At 44.4% G+C, this 17,205-nt stretch overlaps 1 protein-coding gene across 1 annotated transcript in view; it reads left to right on the plus strand.

Moving 5' to 3' along the window:
* The first annotated feature begins 1,283 nt into the window (after positions 1-1,283).
* The window catches only part of DDOST (dolichyl-diphosphooligosaccharide--protein glycosyltransferase non-catalytic subunit), a 69,464-nt gene continuing 53,542 nt past the window's right edge, over positions 1,284-17,205 (plus strand). Inside the window, exons 1-2 of the mRNA XM_078642575.1 lie at positions 1,284-1,565; positions 3,875-3,985. Of these exons, the coding sequence (XP_078498701.1) occupies positions 1,430-1,565; positions 3,875-3,985 (247 nt within the window). The 5' untranslated portion in view covers positions 1,284-1,429. The remainder of the gene's footprint in view (positions 1,566-3,874; positions 3,986-17,205) is intronic.

The following is a 17,205-nucleotide window of genomic DNA, read 5'->3' on the forward strand; positions in this document are numbered from 1 at the left end:
CTTGCGCACAACCAGGCAAGATTGAGATTTCAGTCACCCTCCACGCCCAAATATGAACTAATAACAAAGTCAAAGAAGAACATGTTCGAATACGAAAATGAATAAATGCACTGTATAGCACTTATTCCTACTCTAATTCCCTTAATTTATTTTAACTTTGCCACTGGATTCAAGCAAGCCGGGCTGAAGACGGCTGTAATGCCAGAAACCGGTCCTCGGAAGCTTGTTTCCGGTCCAGGGAAGGCATGGCTTGGCAGTTCGGGCTGGACTGTTCCCATGAGGCACAGGGTCAGACTGATTTGCATATAGCCATGTCTGATCTGGGGTGGCAGAGTGGGCTAAAGAACGGTGATGGATTAAACCCAGATCTTTTGACTGGGTGTGAGTGTTCGATTGGTTCAGATGCTCCGTCCATTACCACCCCCTTTTGTACCGCTTTCCCTGCCATATTCGGTCGCCTCTTGTCTCCAAAGAGCCTGTTCTCTCCTTGGACTCAAAGTTTTCTGTACGGTCTAGTGGCAGCAGACATGGTTAGCCCCCAGGATTAGAAGAGTCCTTAAACCAATGGATAACAATGATTTGTAGGGTCTTAATGTCAGAGCGCCTTCAAACGTCAACCAACTAGTCGTCCCTTGAGTGCAATCTCGTTTTATCCAGAATTAGTGGCACTAACTATATGGACTTTTTGCGGGATGTACAAATGCAGCGAACACATTCAGAAGGACGGCTTTACTGTTGCTCACGTGTCCAAAGCAAAAGGCAAAACAGGGAAGAAAGACACCAGGGCAGATACTCTGGGGTTATGGCCGACAAAGCACAGTGAGTACACTAGTGTAAATGCAATAGGTTTCGCATTTCAACTTTAGCATTTGCCATATTAAATCACATGGCATTTTATTTATGTTTTACAAAAGAAAAACAAAACCAAAAAACAATGTCGTTTACAATGTCAATAGCTCAAAATAATGTCAGTGCGAGACCTATTGCATTGTAAATGCTTGTTACAACCTGTACTTGTCTTAAATTCGCGGTTGAGAACTACAGCAATGATTGGTCCCACCAATCCCAGTTACGTTGAAGAAGTGATTGGCTGCTGCTTGTCATACGTTTTCTTCGAGCGTGCCGAGCGCTGATTTGGTATTATTTTTCTTTACCGAAATGCACTGCTCCAGCGAGTGGTGATTGGAAGACGAATTTGCTCCAACTCGCCGCTTTCAACGTGTCATCTGACAGCAGCACGGTCTCCTGCTGACGTCTGACGTGTTCGTTACGTTGATTGGGTAGCAGGGTTTGTTTCCTACTGACAGGGGTGGTTACTGATCATTGGTCAGAACCCACTTCCGCCTGTCTGTAGGCAATGATTGGTCCTCGCTTTTTCTGCTCCTTCTTCCTGTTCCCGGAGCGGTGACGAGCCCCTGCCCTGCTGGAAATGGAGCTGCTTGGCCGGTTGTGGGTGCTGCTGCTGTGCTCGCTCAACGGAGCATTGGCTGGAGGCAGGACCCTGGTGCTGCTGGAGAGCGGGAGCCTGCGAGACTCGCACTCACTCTTCTTCAGGAGCCTGCAGGGTGAGGGGAGTGGGGCTGCAGAGCTGGGAGGGGTTATCGGAACACTAATAGCACAGGTTCGCGTATAATGTGGGTCCTTGAACATGGTAGCAGAAGCCTGTTTTTAAACCCACTTTTTCTTCAAGGTCGGTCACATTAACGTAGCATGTGTGTGTGTCTGTCTTGGGCCCACGTGGTAACAAGGAAATGTGCTTTCTGGACGCTGTTTGAGCTGTGAAATACAGCAATAATGGAGGTTCGATAGGCCCGGGTACTTCTGCACCCGTCGCACAAATGAAAGCTACACCCCTGGGTGGATATGCGTGCCATGTAATATTGGTCGATTGGTTTACTAAAGAGCAAGCGTTGATTGCATAGTCTTGTCTCAAACTTGCCACAGTGCTGTGAGTTTCCCTCGAAAATCAAGTCTGTCGCTATCAAATCTCAAGCAAAGTCTGCACTGGGGAGTCTCTTGGTGCATTGTGTAAGACAGGGCTGTGCCTGCGCCAAACTGAACTCTTGGTCCCGTCTTTTTTAGCTGACTGAACATGCTTCTCAACTGATGGAGTTTCACTAATATAATCATCGAAAAAAGGTCCGCTAAATCTGTGAAGCCTGTTACGTAGGTATTCTGTTTGCCTAGTAGAATCGGGATTTGCCACCGGCGCCATGTATTGTTGCATTTAATTACCATAGTAAAGTGCCGAAACAAGTTCTTGCTACTTCTGGGGCTTGTGTATCTGACAGTGATCCTCGATTTTGCTAAACTCAGGCCGAATACAGAACATGCAGGTGTTGATTGTCGATCTCTGCAGCGTCTGTTCTAGAATAGTAATGTTTAACAGCTTGGACGTGGATTTCTAGATCCGACCTGTTGAATCGAGTGTGGTCCTGAAGTTGTGGTGACTAGAAATCTCACTTAAAGAGGTTAGCACAGAGACCTTTTTTGAAAGAGTGCAAGTTGGTTAGATCAGTCGGAAGATAATCAAAAGTGGAGGTGCCAGCACTCTGAATATTTCGCCACTATAGTTTGTAATTGATTTGGGTTGAAGTGTTTGCATACAGTTTGCAGGTATGGCTGGGGAAACAATAGAGAAGGTTTCCAAGATGCACCATGTTGCAGTACCTGGTAATCCTTTTTTGGCAACCAAGCGTTGTAGTGAACCAGACAAACTAGTGAGAGTTCAACTTCTAGGCTGTATAAGAATGAAAGGTGGGTTAGGCCAATCTGCACAAAGTGCATAGTATCAAAAATTGGGGAATAGAGCTACCGATGATGCCTGATCTACAACCACCCCCCTCAGCCCAACACCCTATCTTGATTTCCACTTTATGGTAGGAATCGTGGACTTAGCCTGCTTCATAAGCTGTGGAAATGGGATAGTATCCAGTGGAGGGACTAGTAATTGTGCACACAAATTAGTTGTGGACTGGCCTACACTGATAAAAGTCTTAAACACTTCTTTGGTCAGTGAGTAAGTTGTATCACTCACTTGACAACTGGCCATGGGACATTAGATGTGCTTGGATTGTCTCTTGTACGTGGATGGTGTGTTTCAGCGAGTCTGTCTCTAAAGTCCTTTGGCTTCTGAGAGTGGAGGCACAGAACGTCTTCTGTGAAAGGGTCTTCTTAGTCGAAGCTAAATCTGGCTTGGCGTTTCTTCCTTAGGAAGGCTTTGTCTGACTGGATTCTTATCAGGCTGTTTAATCTTTTGTGTGGAAAAAATGGCAAGGGCCCAATTGTGGGTGGTGAGACGTTCTAAGAGTCAGTGCTACACTTTTTTTTGATGTCACGCAAAGGAATATTTATTTCCCACTAATATGATATTGTAGGAAGCAATCTAGCTGTTTGTTCATGAAAGATGTCTTTTGCGAGTGTGATTCGGTAACTGTTGAGTTTGGTTATTGAGAGCGCCCTTGAGAATGCAATAGTTTATTTTAGGTTTCTCGAATTCTTATTATCCAGGGAGACACTGCTCCATGGAATCTTGTAGGAGTTTACTCTGGAAGCGAAGATTTCCCTTCTTGCTTAATTTGTCTTGCAAATGGTATTAATGTTCTTTGAATCAAATTTCGATTTGATGCCGGCCACAATGCAGCCATAGATTGCACGTGGAGGCGCAATGTAGCATGGTAAATCATGGGTGTATTTGCGCATGGGGTTGATAGTTCGGTAACCATTTTGTAAAGCAGCAGTTAGCAAGTTAAACATAACATCTTAGTGGCCTATTTATTTAGATAACAAGGCACCTAATAAGAATGATAAACCCCTGGGTATGAGCCTCACACTACACACTGGTTATGGGTTCATTGTCTTTCATTCTTTGTAGATCGGGGATTCGACCTGTCCTTCAGAACAGCTGATGACCCCGGCCTGACGCTAATTAAATATGGTGAATTCCTATACGACAACCTCATCGTTTTCTCACCCTCCGTGGAAGGTATGTCGTTGAAAGTATTATTGTTTCACCCACTAACATTTAATCTGAAGTCTATAAGTAATCTGGGTGCATTTACAGGTGTGGGTGCATTTACAGGTGTGGGTGCATACTATTGCTAGCGCTGCCATTAACCAGTGCAAGCACAAGTTGCACACAAACAGGGTAAGGCTGTTTTAGATTGTTTGCTATGTATAACGTTTTGTATCAATACGAATGAATGTAAATATTTAAATGGTTGTTTGGGTGTGTTGGAGATAGCTTACATGATTTTAGAGGGTAAATTACTGTTGAGCCTCAAGTAACCAACCTAATGACATCGCCTTACAATTAGTCAAATAAAGTTTACTTTATCCCTCTGATTGCACCAAAAACGATAGTAAGTCGAAGGGCCAGCAGTTGACTCTTAAGCTGCCTGACCTATCCTTAGTAGCATTGTTCTTATGATCCTTATGTGCCCTACTAGAAGCACTTACAAACAAAAATATAATTGGAATTAAAATAGTTGATTCTTTAGCACATAAGGGAGATGGCCATTCAGCTACATGCCGAGAGCAAAGGTTGGTTGAATAAAGTACTCGCTGTCAAGCTTGCCCTACATAGCATGGACAATTATTTCTAAGTGTGAAATGGAATCTCACCTCTCTCTGGTTTCTGTTTACTGGTGTTGGGCTCCGGAGGCATTATCCAAATTGCTCGTTGATATTTTAGGAGCTTCTGTACTGAGGGTGTGATTATTTATCTATGCTGTCTCGTTCCCTATTACAAGACAGTCTGCAATGCCTGCTTCGGATCATTTCTGCCAATATGATACTGCTGTGATCTGGCTTCATACATGATGTGGCACGGAGAGGTGGGAAACTGCCATCACCTTTAGAGATCGGCTGAACTTCGCTCTACTGAAGGTCAATACCTTTGCTATTGAGGGAGGTGAGGTGGGATCTCTTAAAAATAAAAAAAAAAGCCACATTCAACTCTGCCTGGGTTGCTAGTTTATTGCCCTCCTTGTCTTAGAAGGCAGTTCTTTTTAAACTGGGACCAGGTGTTTGAACCATTCATCTCCTGTAGTTATTTTACACTTTTAGGAAATTACATTCTTCATTTAGGAGAGGCGATAATGACACCAGGGCTTTCCTGGATGTTATAAACAGCTTTGGCTTCTCCCAGCAGGTGTCTGCCATCACCCATAGAGCCAGCCACATGCTGGATGGGATCTTTACCAACTTAGATGCCCTGACAGTGGAAGATTTTCTTCCATCAAGTTGGTCAGAGCATCACATGGTGCTGTTTAGAGTGCATAGGGAGATGGTGAAGAAGAGTACGGAGAGTTAACTATCTGGTGCAGAAAGTAGAGTAAAATATTGGAAAAGGTACTGGCTAAAGCTCTAGCCGAATTTCAAGTAAGAGACTCAAGTGGCTTGGGATTGTTAGCTGAGAATTTTATTAATGGGGTACTGTCAGTCATAGAAGAGGTGGCTCCTGTTTAGAAACATTTGAGAAAGACCTCCAAAGACCATGTTGAAGGCAGGAACGGAGATGGAAAATGGCACTGAATTTGGAAGGAAAAGAAAAACATTTAATTTGAAAATATAAAAGTACTATTTTTGAGGCTAAATCATTTTTTTGCTGAAGATAAGATCTGCTATTGATATTCCGAAGGAACTATTCAAGACGGTTAGCAACCTTACGTCACACCCCCTGCCCGCAACACAACTGGCTCTGGAAAATTCTCAAGATTTTTGTGATAAGGTGGCAGAGTTCTTTAGGGAAAATATTATGACATTCTATGCTGAAGATCATCGCCTCTTCTGGGGAAGGCAATGGTCCACCTACTTAGTCATTTAGTCAGGTTTTCACCCTTTCAAAATCCTTTTAGGGTAAATCACTTTGAGACCTCTGGACGACCCCTGTCCACCCAAGGTACTTGGAGAAAGTTTATGCCCAGATCCTGAAGTCTGGTGTGTTCCCCCAGTACCGGAAGGGAGGTGATTGTCATCCCCCTTGAGAAAAAACCTAATGGGGATTTGAGTGATTTAAAAAAATATCCGCCTGATTTCCCTGCTGCTGGCCCCAGTTAAAATCCTGGAGAAGCACATTCAACCAGGAGCTGGCTCAATTTTTCACCAACCACGAACTTCTGGACCCTTCCCAAAAGGTGTTTAGGAGGTACTACAACACTGAATGTGCGCTACTGGCGGCTGCCGGTTTGATTCGTCAGCAAGGGAGACAGAACTCTTTTGGTTATGCTCGATCTGTCTGCAGCCTTTGACACCATATCACTTTCGGTGCTGGTGCATAGGCTGCGGCAGACTGGGCTGAGGGATGCTGCCTTAAACCTGCTGAAGTCATTTGTAATGAACAGGACTCTAACTGCCACCTGCGGGGGTTTTAAGACCAAACCTTTCCAGCTTCCCTGCAGAGTTCCGCATGGTTCTTCTCTGTCCTTCCTTATTTAACCTTTGTCGCCCCCCTGACAAAGCTGGTGCTTTCCTTCGGTTTCCAGATGTCATCATATGCTGATAACACCTAAATCATTCTTTCTATCTCTGATGATTGGGAAGAGGTTGCAGACAGGTTCAGGTCTTGTATGGCCGAAGTCAATATTTGGATTAGAAAGAACCGGTTTATGGTTTTTGGGGCAGAAAATTCAATCTAGTATGACCATTAGTGGCCATAAACCAGTGATACTCTTGCTGTGGCTAAAACTTTGGGGTGAACTTGATAATTCCTTTCAATTTAACATCCAGGTCAATGAAACTTTTTTTTTTTTTTTTTTTGCATTAAGACCTTGAAGGAGATTCTCCCCTTTCTTCCTGAGGAGTAATGGGTGTCTGTGGTCATTGAACTTATTACATCTTGTCATGACTACTGTAATGCCCTCTAATTAAATGCTAATCAGTAGTCACTAATTCAGGTCATCCAAAATGCACCTGCCCTGCTGAACATGGGGCTGCCGAAACGCATCTCGATGAGGGAGGGCTCGAGGACTCTCCATAGTTGCCAATAAGAAAGCGGGTGACTTAAAGACCTTGCCTGGTACGTAAGGCTCTTCTTCACCAACAGGGCTCATGTTATCTTAAGGATGCCTTTAATGGGAATGCTCCCCGCAGAGTCCTGAGATCGGTAGGACACAGAAAGGGGACAGTTTAGAGGTAACAAAAAGCGAGGTGGGTGGGAACAAGCCTACACAGTGGGAGTTGCCATGTCGTGGAACTCTCTCCCTGAAAAGGTTAGGAGTCTGGAATCTTATGCCACTTTCCGCAAGTGAGTGAAAACCTGGCTATTTCTATAATTCTTCGGCCTGGGTGACTCCCTGGTTTGTTTGGCTGCATATTTCCTATCCGGGCTATGCCCTTCTTTCTGGTGCCTTATCTGGTTACAGCGCTTCGATGCCTCTTGGTTTTATGTGCTTTATATATCTCAAAATTCAAGAACAGAGCGGGCACTCATGGCATTATAGGATTGGTTGCTGAATGTCATTGCACCTGAATAGAACAATGGAGCAGCAGAACCGCGCACTCATAGCTCTCCATAATGTTCAGTTCAATGGAAGGTGAAACCTGCATCTTATCTTTGGGTCCTTGTCGGTTCTAAATCTTTCTAACTCGTTCCTTTATGATGAGTGACTCATACCACAAGTACACCTCTTTGATGAGCAGAGGAGATAGTTCCCTCAAGGATCATTTCATGTTGGACTAGTTAGTAAAGTTCCTATGTGACCTTTCTCACCATAAAGTGTTCCACTCGCACACAAAGGGACACCTCTGTAGGTTAGTCCTTTTGTTCTGAGATCTCCTGTCCTTTACTGCAAGAGAGACGTTTGGCCTCCTGGAGCTGGACCTTTTCTCAAGAAAAAAGTGATGAGAAGTGAACATCTCTGCTCACAGATCATTTGAAGGGTCTGAACACTTAACCTTCTGACTGTTCTTTGATAAAACTAAAATCTTAAACATGGCAGATGTACTCAGCAGGAGCCTCTTATAAACACAAGTAGCCCTCAAGTAGGTTTTGGGACCTAGAAGGCCCTCTATTTCCCTCTCAATGATGGTTTGAACCTTTACTCATTACTTTCCCGAGACTTAAATTAAGTTTGATAACTGCAAGGTGTATCGTTTATAGTTGGGCTCTACAAAGTAGGTACTCTGGAGTATTCCTTTTTCCTGATCACTTTCCATACTATAGAGTGCTGGGTCTGAACATTGTTTTGGCCATTCTGGTGAGAACTGTATCCATTTGTACCAATGGCAGTCGGTGTCCTAGAACTGGCGATTTGTGACTGCTTGTACTAGCTATCACTTTAGTGTGTCATGGTTGTAATCTTCCGTAATATTCTCCTAGAAAAAAAAAACCTGTTTTTACTAGCGCAAGCAGCCTGTTAGCCGTCCTTCATTCTCTGACCTCCATGGAAGCAAGTAGATTGCACACTCGGCATCTGACACCATCAATAATGTGAAAGCTCTCCTGAAGTTTTGTATTGCATCTGCTAAAGGCATTACCATTGCTTGCTTTCTTTTGTTTTGCTACCAAAGGATGGATCACCTATGTACTAAAAAATGCTCATGTTCAGAGGTGCTCCCTTTCTGCAACACATGCATGTCCTTTCCTTTTTTTTTATTTTTAAATATTTTTATTAGACATATTTTTTAGAAATTTTTCCGCACAATTCCTGTATGTGTTACAGCACACACCAGTTCCACAATTGATTGTACAAGATAACCAAATTACAGCATACTTCTAATACATGGCGTCAAGAGGTCCCCCAAATAAACATACAGTATATTCTAAACATTCCAGAAAAAGAAAAACGGAAAAAGAGAAATAAGCATCCATAAAGATGAGAGATATACACAACTTGCATATTGACCAATCCCGCATTATGTGCCTAACTCTATAGCAAAAATCAACCTTCCCCCGCCTGTCCTATGTCTAGTCTGCGGCTTTTCCAGTTTGTGATAGGCGGCCATATCCTTTGACCTAGTAGCTTAGCTTTCTTACCTTTCCTATCGTAGATTGCCTTTTCTAGATTATACATAGCAAGTAGGCTTGCAATCCATGCTTGAAACGGGGGGGGGGGGGGCCTTGTCCAACCAAGTTCTTGCTATGCATATACGAAACACCGCAAGGGAGGCAAACATGAATTCTACTGGCAATCCATCTGACATATCCCCCACCCCCAGAATAATTAGTTCATCTGTGATCTTAATCTTGAGCGTATTATCCAAAAACTCCTCAATAGCCTTTTTCAAGGTGTACAATTGAGGACATTGTGCAAACATATGTTCAATGTCTGCATCGGTTGAGTCACAGCGGGGGCATGTTATTCCAGTTGTACCGCCCCATTGGGCGATTCTGGCCGGAGTGTGGTACAGTGAGTATACAGTCTTAAAATGCTGTGATTGTAAAGTAGCTGAGCATAGCACCGTTCTTCCCAGATCCAAAGATAACTGAAAGCTTTCTGGCTCTGACCCCAGTTTTTCTGACCACTTTAGAGCATATTTCCCCCTTTCGTCAGTTTTGCTAGCTTTCAACTCTGCGTACAACTGCCTTATGGTACACATATTAGATCCTTCTATGTACTCCATAACTTTACATTGACCCAGCCCTGCAGGGCCGCCCTGTTTTTGCATTAAAAAACTTCTAATTTGCAGGTACTTGTAAAAGCTACGATGTTCTAGCCCAAATTTTGCTTGTAGCTCCCCAAACTGTAACATGTTCCCCTGGCTATCCAGAAGATTACCTACTTTCACTATCCCCTTGCTATGCCAGTCCCTCATAGTTACATCCCTAAAAATATCCCTCGGTAATGAGCAATTCGTATACAATCGTGTATAATTATTGTACCTTCCTAGGCCAATTTTTTTCCCAATCCCTTTCCAGACCCTATCGGCCGCCTTTAATGTCTTGAACCGGGTGTTTTTAAAATAACTGAATTCAATTGTGTTTAAAAACCCGTTCTCTGCCCCCTCGCCCAGTAGTGTAGTATAAACATTGATGAATCCTGAACTACCCTCCGCTGTGTGATCTATACCTCCCCCTCCTATCAACCCCTGACAGTACTGCATAACAGCAGCCCAATAGTAGAGCCTAAAGTCTGGTGCCCCCCAACCGCCCTTTTCTCTAGATACCATTAGATGTCTATAGGCTCTCCTTGTCTTCCCCTTAACCCATATAAACTTATTCAAAATCGCTTCAAGTTTAATAAACCATGTGTTATCAAAGAATAACGGGATGGCCCTAAACAGATAAAGAAACTTCGGGAATGTTACCATCTTTATTACATTGATCCGGCCCATCAGGGTCAGATGCAGATTGTTAATTCTTTCCATATTCTCTTTTACTTTTGCCAGCAGGGGGCCCATATTTATTTCCACTAGCCTGTCTAGGTCGGCTGTAATTTTTACACCTAAATACGTAACTTCTGGAGCCACTCTTGTATCCTGAAAGTTGACCAAATTATTCTGTACAATTTGTGTCTTTCCTTTATTTAGGGAGTAGCCCGACACTCCACCAAAAGCTGCGGCCTCCTGCTCTATTTCTATGATTGCCGACTCTGGATCTGGGGTGACCACCGCCACGTCGTCTGCATAAGCGAGTGTTTTATACTCATAGCTGTGTACTTTTACCGGGCAAATGTTAGTATTTCCTTCCAGTTTGCGCAGAAGGGGGTCCAAATATAGCGCGAAGAGAAGTGGCGAAGCCGGACAGCCCTGCCATGTGCCGCGCCTTATTCGTATTTCGGCGGTATACCCTCTGTTTATCCTCACTTTTGCCATAGGTTCCACATACAGAGCCTGAATGGCCTTTATAAAACCTACCGCTATGCCAAACCATTCTAAAACCTTCCATAGATAGCCCCAGGAGACCCTGTCAAAGGCCTTCTCCGCATCCAAGAAAATGGCCGAGACAGGGTCCCCCGTGGCACCTGCTGCATCCAGTATGGTAACCATCTGTCTTGTATGTTGTGTAGTCCCTTTCCCTGGTATAAAGCGGTGCTGTGTTGCACAGACCAAACCCTCAATCACCTTGCTTAGCCTTTGTGAGAGTGTCTTAGAATACATTTTTGCGTCAGCATTCATAAGCGTTATTGGCCTGTATGAACCCGGCTCCAAGTGTGATTTTTTTTTTTTCAGGATTACTATGATGTTTGCTCCGGCCCAAGATCGGGGAACAGCTTCCCCCCTCTGTGCTTGTCTTAAGGTCTCCAGCATATCGATCCCCAGGGTATCCCAAAAGGTTCTATAAAATTCCACCGGAATTTGATCGGGCCCTGCTGCCTTCCCTGAAGGGAGTTTGGTTACTGCACTTTGAACTTCCACCAATGTCAGTGGCAGCTCCAGTGTTTCTTTACTCTCATCTCTCAACTCCTCATGTGGGATACCTGTTAAATAGCCCTCTATCTCAGCATCTACATTGCCCAGGTCTTGATCATATAGATCCGAGTAAAACTCCCTAAAGACTTCCCGCACATCCTCTACCTTGGTCACGACCCTTCCCCCTCTATCCTTGATTTCTTTTATTTCACCAGCTGCCACATTTTGTCTAATACGGACTGCTAAGATGTGACCTACCCTCTCATTAAATTTGTAGCATTTTTCCTTTTTCATTAAATAATTGCTTGCGGCTTTCCTTGCCAAGCTTTCGCTAGCCTCAGCTCTTTTCAACTCAATCTCCAATAGGATCTCCTCGAGTGGTTCTTGACTAATGACTGCTCGAATAAGTTGCTCTTCCAATTCCATTAGGTCATTCAGTCTTTTAGTTAATGCTGATTTTTCACTTTTACCCCTATGAAGTGTGTAGGTCAGTGTTTCCCCTCTTACCCCTGCTTTAAAAGTGTCCCAGACCACCCCGCAGATGCCGTACCCCTATTCACTTCCCAGAACTGCCTAATCCATAACCTCATTCTAGCTACGTAATCTTCTTCCCTAAGTAGCCCTCTCTCAAACGTCCAGTTGTATTCTCTGTGGGCTCCCCTAGGGTTCTGGGGGATAGTTAATACTAAGGGATTATGATCTGAGAAGACACGGGGGAGTCTCTCTATTTTTGAGCCAGACACTAGAGAGCTAGAGAGCAAAAAGTCATCTAATCTAGCTATAACCCTATGAGGAGCGGAATAAAAGGTGCTGCCTGTCCCAGTAGGATTGTTGGCTGCCCAGGCATCTACCAGTGCATTGTGATACATTAAATTACCAATAGCCCTACGTGTTCTCTTTTTGCGATTCCCCCTGAATCCCCCCCTCCCAACAGACCCAACCCCGACAATCCGTTAACATTAAAATCCCCACAAAAGATCACAGGTTCCATATATAGAAAGTCAAATACTTCAGGTTCATCGTCGTTTGAGCCGTATACTGAGACAATAGTATATCGCCCCCCCAGGTGTTTCCCCTTCTATCATAACCCATCTCCCCCCATCGTCTTCCATCTTTTTCTTTACCTGCATGACCCCCTTTTTAGCAATTATAGCCGCTCCTTTTGTTTTAGAATCCTGCTGCGTATATGCTAAGACCTCAAAACCAAGCTGATCCATGAGGTATTTATCCTTACCCCTCAAGTGTGTCTCCTGAAGGCATATGACATCCAGCTTCAGCAATCTAAGCATAGCTGCCACCTTCTGCCTTTTCTCGCCCTCGTTTAGCCCACAAATATTAATAGTGGTGATCCTGAACGCCATCTGATCTTAAATATTGAACTGACCAGTCGCCACCCTCTTAGAGTAACTAACACTTGTTTATTCCTGTATGTCATCCTTTCTTGTGCTGTACATGTCCATGATTTATCTCCACCCCCCAACCCCCCCCTGCACCCCCCGTCAACCCCCCTCCCCTTGGCTACCCCCCCTACTACAGGCAAATAGGTCAATCATGACCTATGTGTGACCGCTCACTACTGTAGCGTCGCCTCCCCCTCCTTCCCATCTCCACCCAATCTACTGACGTATTCAATACTCTCCTGAGTATTGCATTACGCATCCTTGGCTGGCTCAGTGTCCCTATTATTCCTTCCCCTTTGGTTCTCCGTAATTTCTGCGAGATACTCGCCTGCCTTTATTTCTGAAAAGAACATTCTGACGCGACCCCCTGTGATGACTTTTAGTTTTGCGGGAAACATCAGATATGCTTCGGAGCCCTGTCGCTGGAAGGGAGTAATTAGCTGCCTAAGTTTCCATCTCCTTTCAACGGTCGCGTGGCAGAAATCAGGCCTTGCAAAGAAAGTAACCCCTTCAAATGATCTCTTTTTGTCTGGCCTAGCCGTCTCCATGATTTCCTGCCTAGCCAGAAAGTTTCCGAAAAAGACTAGCATGGCCCTTGGCAGTGAGTCCTGGCTACCACCTCTTGACTTTTTCTGCGTAAGTGGAAATCTATGTGCTCTCTGGACTTCGGATTCCCATTGCCACTGTGCCTCTGGGTATGCACCTCTCAACAACTTGACCACATACCCTCTTGGGTCCTTCCCTTCCACCCCCTCTTCCAGGCCAAGAAGTCTCAGATTGTTTCGCCGCTGGCGATTCTCAAAGTCCTCCAGTTTCCACTGCAAGTCCTCGACCACCTTCCCTTGCTCCATTTTGTACGCCTGCCAGTCCGTTACCTCATCCTCCAGCCTGCCAGTCCTTTCTTCCACCTGTACAACTCTCTCTTCCACTTCTTCATATTTCTTATTCATTTTCCTAATACTTGCTTGGATTTTTTTAGTATCCTGTCTGTCTCTCCGGCTTTCAATTCTAGCCTCTGCGTGCATTTGTTTTAACATAGCGAACATACCATTTAGGGTTGCTTGTGGTGGTGGTTCAGAGTTAGCATCCTGAGAGACATGAATGGGCTGAGTAACAGCTCCCTCTTCTATGTAGTGCTCCTGATACACTCTAGAGGTATTACCATAGTCCCAAAGCAATTTCCTATTTGTACTAGATGCCGATCTGTCTCTGTCCCGTCTTATCACTGATTTCCTTTTCTTTTGTGTCTCTATGCCTCTAGAGGTGCTAGAGCAGGATCCCTCCGACTCTGTCTCTGACGATAGATCTGTAATACTGCCCTCCTCCTCCGTAGCCTCTTGTGGGGAGTCAGAGCCTTCAGTTACTGAATAGAATTTCTCCCCTTCTGGGGATCGGACTCTCCTTCCCTTGGTCCCCTTATGCCCCCTTGATGCATGGCTTTCCACGCTTCTCATGCTCCCCCAAGTAGCAGATTGCACTAATGTATTTTCGTCTCCAGGGGGGGGGGGGCGACATTTACCTGCATCAAGGCTTCTAGCATTTGGGCATTATTATACTTTCCAGAGTCTCCCAAGCCTGCCCCCGGCTCCTCCAGCTTCCCTCCGCTCACCGTGTCTGTGTTCTCAGCGTCCTCCTTTCCCAGCGCGGCTCCCGCGTGAGGCGTATGCAGCTGGAGCTCGTGTTGCTTAGCAACCGCCGTGCTTGCGTCCTAGAGGCCAGTGAATGCAGCATCAACTTTTGTTACCGCGGAAGCTTCGGAAGCCTGAACCCCCGGCTGGGTTCTGCCCGCAAAAGCCTCTGAGACGGTGAGCTGCCTCGAATCTTTGCTAGGAGCAGCGATCGCTTGTTTTGACCCCCTGCTTTCTTTGTGAAGTAATCCGCCGTCTGGTTGCGAGCGCCGCTGCTGCTGACCTTTGATGCCGGGAGTGCCTGCCTGCGCTGCTGTCTTGGGTTCCATCTTTTCTTTGCCGGCTTTCTCTGACTTCTCCCCCTTCTTGAGCTGCTGTTTTTTTTGGAGGGTACTGTTCGCCGGGGTAGATCGTTTATTCACACTTGGGAGCTTCGAGACTGCTCCTGAACGTTGTGCCATTTCTGCGATTGCGCTGGCTCTGACCCCTCGAGCACACAGCTTTCTCCAGTGCCTCCCGAGGAAGACGAAAATTGCCGAGAAGGTCTTCCGTATTACGCCAATGCTTCCTTCGTCCTGGATCTTGCTGAGCCCTTGGAAAATCAGCATGCCTATTCAAGCTGCCAGCCACATGTTCCGTGGGTCAGGAGAGGGAGTAGATGCGACTGCTCTCTACAGCAGCCTAGCGGCCATCTTGCCTCCTACGCCACCTCTCACATGCATGTCCTTTCCAAGGTTTGAATAAGTGTGCATTCTTGGTCATGAATGAATGCCACTAATGTGGAACAGACCTAAAAAAATAATTAAAATGTTACTAGACCTGCAGGTCTAGTAACTTGAATATTCTTCACGGCCTAACTTGATGTACTTGACCCGTAAAATGGTCTAATTTTGTCATCCTAGGCAAATATTTTATTTTGCAGAGTCACCCTTTTCTTCATTATCACATATGAGCGCACCTTCCAGTATTGGAGTTCAGCATTCCTGGTGTACAAAAAAACCTATTTGGTGTGATTTAATATACTAAACGATTGCTCCATGCATAATCGGAATCTCCCCCACATATAGGGTACACATGACACCTGACTTGCCTCTTAGTTCAATACTAGCATTGCCATCAGGGCTGGGATAGGAATGTTTTTCAATTCATTTTTAAGAATTAAATTTTAATATTACTAAAGCATGAGGTGGTAGTGCACCGTCATTTTACAGAGAGTAAGTTTTCCATGGAAAAGGCCAAAAACGTTCCCACTAACATGCAGTTTTACTTATTAAACTATATAGTGTATTAAAAATAAGTTGTGGAAATTGGGTTTCAGCAAACATATTTATCATTTGCATATCACCATGTAAAGTATTCTGTTTTGTTTTCATCCTCTAAAAAAAAAAAAATCACTTTACATGGTACATGTAAACTGACTTTTGACCTCTGTCTCTGAACACAGAATAAATGTGACAAGATGGAGTCTTCATTTTGAGAGTGAAAAGAACACCTGTTTGTCAGCTCTCCACGAGTAGGCCCTAAATATAGCCCACCCTGATAAAATCTGACTCTCCATAGTGAGTGGTCAAGTAGATCTGACCAGTCTTGTGGAAGGTAACACAGCTTCTCTCTAAACATCTCTGTCAAGATTAATAGTGCCCAGTGTTTGGCAACGACACCAGAATCCTTATCAAGTATTTAGGAAAAACATATGAGAAAAAACATAAACGCAGGAAAGTGAAACGAGCCATTCAAGTTGCCAGTGATTATTCTCGCAATCCAGTATGGACTGGACCCTCATGAACCAAGTTTTGACCACCCCATAGGCTATGGGTAACAGAGCAAGAGTGTTAGTCCATTTTGCAGAGCTTCCTCTTAGAAAACAATTTGCTTAATTTAATTTGTGTATGTTGTCCATATAGGGCGTAACTCATTGTTACAAATTGAGAACACAGAACTGCTTTTTTTTTTTAAAAAGGGGGGGTTGTCAGTGTGTTTACTGAAAATAACTTCATTTCTTATTTCCCCCCGTTTACCAAAAGACCTTGCAGCTAGGCTTACCTACTATTGAGTGTGGTGTATAGGAAGTGAAGGGGTTGGCGCCTCCTCTGTATTCCTGAAACCATGCATGGAAAATTAATATTGACTTAAAGCTAGCTACCATTCACTATCCTTTCTTTTTGTCGAATGTTGCTTTCTTTACTCTCCGTGCCTTACTCTCGCTGATTGTAGACCACTCTAAGCCACATGCCTGTCTTTTCAGTCTCTAATTGCATTTCTGCAAATTAACCACACCTCAACTCATAGACCACGACCCGCCTTCTTTGAAACCATATCCCTGCAATCTAATAACTGATCTCCCCTCACCTATCCAGTCATCCCACCAACCGTTTGCATGAACTCACATACCCTCCACTGATGATTACATAGAACTCCAATTAATTTAATCTACAGCGAAGAAACTGAAGTAAATAAATACAAGGAAGGGTTTCCTTGCGAGCACACGACTGATCCTAAAAACCAAACAGGGAGCACTGAATTAACCACTAACTTTCGATTCCTGAGTAGCATGCTACTTGCAAAATTCAGTCAACACCTCGTCTGGGGTACTAAGTACTATTTAAATGCAATTGCAGTACAACAAAATAGGTTAGGGTAGATCCCTCCCCACACGCGTCCTGTTCCTAGTATCACTGAAGGAAGTTGATTAGTTACAGTCCATCTATTTACTACTGTTAATGAACACCGGTTTCATAACTGGAACCACGGTATGGGTTATGGAGCTAACCCTCTATTTGGACTATGCTATCGGAATATTGATTATGAAATGTATTGGTAACAAAAAAGTGGAGGATATAACAAAGTCTCCCACTATCTTTAAAACCCTTATGAGTGTTACTTCT

This window comes from Lissotriton helveticus, chromosome 5_1 (assembly GCF_964261635.1).
Source record: "Lissotriton helveticus chromosome 5_1, aLisHel1.1, whole genome shotgun sequence".
Lineage (NCBI taxonomy): Eukaryota > Metazoa > Chordata > Amphibia > Caudata > Salamandridae > Lissotriton > Lissotriton helveticus.